Source organism: Notothenia coriiceps, unplaced genomic scaffold (genome assembly GCF_000735185.1).
Source record: "Notothenia coriiceps isolate Sejong01 unplaced genomic scaffold, NC01 NC01_scaffold00004358, whole genome shotgun sequence".
NCBI lineage: Eukaryota > Metazoa > Chordata > Actinopteri > Perciformes > Nototheniidae > Notothenia > Notothenia coriiceps.
Window position 1 is genome coordinate 24861 of NW_011337059.1, and position 5548 is coordinate 30408.

Here is a 5548-nt window from a genome sequence, read left to right on the forward strand (position 1 = left end):
TTGTGTTGAGTAAAATTAACTAAGAACTGAAGCCAAAGGCTGCTTGCACAAGGAAGGTATTTGACTTTTGAAAGGATTTGGATTATCTGCAGAGGCAGATGTTCCTGCTGCTGATTGTGCGACTGAGATGACTCACTCTAGATCAGAAATCACTTTTCCTGTTATGATGTGGAGGGGAACAGATGGAGGAAGTTGAAAAATACTTTTAGAGGATATATTTACAATATCATACACAAGTCCACAAATCCAAATGAATTGAACAAACGTGAATATTTCTTGCACTGATTTCTTTAATTTTTTACTTTAAAAGAAATGCACAGATCAGCAAAGCTACTACATACAAATGGCCATACAATAGCTATTACATTTTGTTCTTTTTTGAAGGTGTTCAGTTAGTTATGCTGCATTCAGCAAAAGCATCGGTCAAATCCAACCAATGCTGTTCTTCCATGTTCAAATGAAAAAGTTCAGCCACAAACTACACATCTGGACAGCTACTTGTATCTGCTCCAGGAGAATTACTGTACTTACATACAATAAAGAAGAAACAAAACTTTTGCATAGCTTCATTGTAATGTAGATACAGTACTGTAAGGCACTTCATGAAGAAATTAGGCATTTATTTTCTTAAACCCTATGTAATAAACATTTTTGCCACTTCATTCTAAAACATCATCTCAATATGCAAGGTTACAACATCTTGAAAAAAAATGCTCATATCACATTTTTGCGCACTATGTAAATCTACTGAACTCCTCCATTATTCTTTTGGCATTAAGTCTCAAGTTCAACATTTTCAGAATATTGAAGTTGGGTTCTTGTGCATAATATGACTGACACATTGTCCCATAACCCCACAAAACCCAGTGTTTCTCAAAAAGACAAAACTAAAAATTGTGCAATGATTTGGGGTTATGTGGAGTAAAAGGCAACACGCTGTCAAAGACGAGTCCCAAATTAAAATACATCTTAATTTCTGGGCGAGTGACAGGTCGTTTCCTCATGGACTGCTGCCGCACCAACAAAGGTACACCAAAGACGAGCGGGAGACATTTCTCTTATTAGATAAAAAAGTAGCTTTGTCTCTCCTCAAGCCAGTCTGAAGCGTTGGCGGGATGACTGTGTGTTGTTGTAGTGCAGTAACTGTATGCAGGACTACATGTTCCAGCAGCCCACATTATTTGAATAGAGGTAAAGAGGATGCATCTGCTCTATCCAAGCTGATCTTCGTACTGCTTGCGGAAGCAGTCTCCGGCTGGGAAGAAATCCCAGCAGCGCTCCTGGTACATCTTCCACACATAAGACTCCTTCAGTCAGACACATACAAAGACAATTATAACTCAAAATTAAGTGACAATAGACACTTAACTTGCTTCAATTTAATATCCTAGTACATGTTGATTGCGGTGTTGCTAGTTTGCGTATTGGAGGCGTTATCATGCATAAGGATTAGTGGTTGAGTTAATGCCAAGTACTTTTGACGAAGGAATTCCAACTGCCATTGTAAATAGGTCAATATGGCATCAATAATAAGAGTTAACAAACAACAAAACATCAGTGGCTTTTTCCTTGTTATTATGCCTTCGCGCCAGACTTCTGTGTGCAGATGTTGGTAGTTTTTTAATGATAAAAAACAAAGCATTTAAGATAGGTACAGAAGTTTTCAGGTAGCTATGGAGTTGTCGGGTATAAGTGTCAGTGTGCAGAAATATTTTAAATGTTTTTCAGCACTAAGCATTTTTACTTCCAGGATTCAAAGGTTTAAAGCAGTTTACCGAGCTTTGCCAGTCATTTGTCATAATAACCATAAATGTCTATAAATGCAATTTTACATTTTGTGAATATACTTTAATAACATTGAGACATTTCAAGTTTCTCCACAGATGCCATATTTTTATAATTGTGAGCTGAATTGAGCAAAAATGATGGTTTCTATGGAATATCTGAAACAAGCCATTGCATTATTTTATCTATTCATGTAGAAACAAGACATGATTGTGAGAATGCCTGAAATATATAATTGAATATTAAGTAGACCATAAAACAGGTCTGTAGTTTGGTTAAAATAAAACAATGACATTTTAAATTCAACAGCGATATTTATATATTTCCCCTAAAATCATTCAGCCCTAGGAAGCCAGACAGCAGCCCATTATTTGTGACAGTGACAGGATAAACATCAGGGTGATTTCCTCCTCAGAGAAATGTCATTAGTGACGAGTCGTACTGTACCTGGCCAGTGTGCTCCGTCTCGTCCTTGTTGATGAGGTACATCAGGAAGAACCTTTAGAGAAAGACGATGACACAAAACTAAAATGTCAGACCAAAAAAAAGACAAGCTTTCTCCTAACTAAATACCTCCAACACCGCATTAATGGAAAATGTCACTTTTTGTGTTACCAGGAAACAATTTCATGACGCAAGTGTCAAACAAAGTAACAGCACCCCATCTCCATCAGCCTATCGCCTGTTGTTTCCTAAATCAAGTGTAAATGGCAGCGGGCTGCTGTATCTCTGCGGGCATCGCAGCCTGCCAAATCCTGATGAATACTGTATGAGGGCACGCCATCACAAACCTATTTTTCAATAAAGTTCATGGCATTAAATAGTAATGAAGCAACATAATGAGGTCGCTGTTGTGTGCTCTGGCCAGCTGCCTCTGAGCACAAATGGACTGAGACTTTTCTATTGTCACAGGAACACTGGCTGAGCGGGGGGGAAACACAGAGGCAGATGGAAAGAATACCTGAAGGGATCTAATGTTCTGCATTACTGCGGCTATTAGTAGCCATGACGCTGTAGTAACGTGCTAAAGCCATCATTCATGGGGTTCAATTACGGAGAAGAAGCACTACACGTAAGTGAGAGACAATTGTTTACCACATTTGAAATAGCAAGTAAAATATATAAAATGCCTGGAAGGGGAATACTTACAGGTAGTTGGCCAAATTGTGCTCTTGTAAGGTGTGAGTCTCAAAGCCGTGAGGTGTTGTGTCGAAGTAGTCGTTGCCGATCCCACAGATGAAGCATTTGGTCTGAGGACAGAACATCAAAAGATAATTACAACACCTGCTCTCTTTTCAGCATTTTGCATTATTATTGAAGAGGAACTTTACTCATTTTACTTGCAATTCTAGAACTACGGAGCTCGCAAACAGTTGTCTAAAGTCTTCTGAAGTGTGAAGAGATAATAATAATAATGGCTTCAGAGTTATCCTGGCTAACTTCATTCAGTCATACTTTAAACAAAAACAGTCACTGCAACCTTTTGAGGACCAAAAGTGTGCTCTGACCTTCTGCTGACTGACTGCTGTTGACTGAAGAGAGATGGAGAGCTCAAAAAAAGAAGTAGGCCTCATGTCTAAGCTCAACATATCCTGAATGGGAAAGGAATTTCTAACGGACAGTGTTTAAGTTAAGGACTCACTTCCTGTTATGTACCAGATTTAATGTGATATCATGACAATTTAAGGAAAAAGTACAAATGATAAAGATGTATTCCTTCCTTGTCTTGTCATGAGAAGTGGTTAAGGTCATTTACAACTGAAAGAGGATGTATTTGTTCGGCTGTGTTCTTTTGTAGATTCACCGTCATACAGTAAACAAAGTCACGACAGCCATTTTCACAGATGCACTACAACCCTGAAATGATCTACAAATAATAATCTATAACATTAGTTGAGCCTAAATATGATAATTTGAATGTCTAATTGGAAATCGAATTGACTTCACTTAGCCAGCTTCACATAAAGTCTGTGTAATGTTCAAAACCAAATAAAACATTCAAGGGTGAAGAGGAAGGGTCAAATACACAAAAAAGTCTAACTAGAGAGATGCCGTGATTCAGGATTACAAAACTAGTATTCCTGGTAAGCAAAAACACTTCTGACACGGACAATGTCCTGTTGTGTGAGACATGGTTAAAGGAAAACTAAAGACATTGTCCAGAGCTCATATGAAAAAAATTGCTTAAATCATAATGTTCCTTGAGAGGACAACCCACACCTGCTCCCCCTGACCCCCCTTCAGCAGTATGAGTTAGAATGAAATCTCCCCTCACCTCCATGTCCTCTTTCACTTGTTCCTGCTGGTCTCTCAGCTCTCCAAAGGCATCGATGATCAAACCTGCAACCACAAAGCCCATCATAAATACTGTATCAGCGGAAAACAATGCAATCACAAAATGTAACCCTTCACTTCCTTGAAAAAGAGTAATAGTATGTTTTAGAGGGATTTTTTGTTCGGTAGAAAGACACACACAAATATAAATACTTAAAAGTGTGAGTGAGCGCTGAAGCTCACCCTGGATGATGGCCAGGAGGATGACGATGACGAAGAAGAAGAAAGTTATGTCAAACAGGATGCGGTAGAGCTCATAGGGGTCACCAGCGGGGTCCTCGATCTCATCCCCGATGCCCCCCCCGGCTCTCACACCGACGTACATGTGGAACAGGTAACACTGTGGGAACATGGAGGCAGGGTGACTACAGACCTCTGCAAGTCGGAATGTTTTGTTTATTATTTTAAAGGTCCCCTATTATACTGTTTTTTTCATCAATATATTATAGGTCTCAGATATATACAAAACATGTCTCTGAAGTGTTTGGCTCGAAATACCAAACAAAATTCCAGTGGGAAAGACTGAAAAACGGGACCTAGGTAAATATATTTTGGACAGACTTTTACTCGACAGTGCTAAGAACGATGAAATACTAGAGTTTATTGGCTTGAACCAAACGTATACACATTTGGTAATCGTTATTCAGTGGTGCCAGTGGGTGAAATATGACTTAGAGAGATTCGTGGTACGCGCCCGCGGAAGTGTGGGCGTCATGAAAGGGTTCGCAAAGTCTACGAGAGTACCGTTGAGAATCAAGAGTGACAGTGTCATGGTTCGCTGAGCGGCAAGTGTGCCTTATTAAGACCCTCGCGGTCTTCCTGTTTACTCGGGAGCTGGTCAGTGAGAGAAGAAGAAGAGAAACCGCAAAGTGGACGCCGGTTGTGAGTGCCGCAATATGAGGGGCTGCAGCGCGCGTTCAGCCTCAAGGGCCCGTGTGCGCGAAAGTATGGCCCGACGACCTAGGTCGAAGATGACTTCAAGCTTCATTAGGCCGCGGCTGTGGAGGAGTAGAGCGAGGGGTACAAAAGGAAAACACAACGGTATTCAATCAGAGAGACGCAAACCCACGCGACCCGATATACGATAACGATTATTACGTTACGCTCCTATTATTTTACTCGCCGAAGTGGTAGAAAAACCCCTCAAAATGGCCCCCACCAAACGTTAGGCAGGTCGGTTAGTCTGTATTCCGCGCAAGTGTGGTTCATGAAAAGGGTGTTTCCAGGACTCTTGAGAAATATCAAGAGTACTTGATTCATGTCTAGTAGCGTAAGTGTGGCCTTTAATCAAGGACCCCCCACCTAATCCGTTTACTTCGGCGACTGCAGTGAAGCCTCACCGAGGAATAAAAGTAGATTTCATTGTCTCTGTCTTAGTCGTGAAAACTTTGTCCCGACTTTTTCTCCCCTAATACCCTACGATGTTACG

General features: G+C 40.4%; 1 protein-coding gene across 1 annotated transcript in view; it reads right to left on the reverse strand.

The window, feature by feature from the left end:
• Nucleotides 1–268: 268 nt before the first annotated feature.
• Nucleotides 269–5548, reverse strand: part of LOC104942218 (ryanodine receptor 3-like) — a gene marked incomplete at its 5' end in the record, with an annotated part of 10240 nt that continues 4960 nt past the window's right edge. The window contains 5 exons of the mRNA XM_010767416.1: nucleotides 269–1307; nucleotides 2233–2284; nucleotides 2935–3035; nucleotides 4061–4125; nucleotides 4303–4459. Of these exons, the coding sequence (XP_010765718.1) occupies nucleotides 1212–1307; nucleotides 2233–2284; nucleotides 2935–3035; nucleotides 4061–4125; nucleotides 4303–4459 (471 nt within the window). The remainder of the gene's footprint in view (nucleotides 1308–2232; nucleotides 2285–2934; nucleotides 3036–4060; nucleotides 4126–4302; nucleotides 4460–5548) is intronic.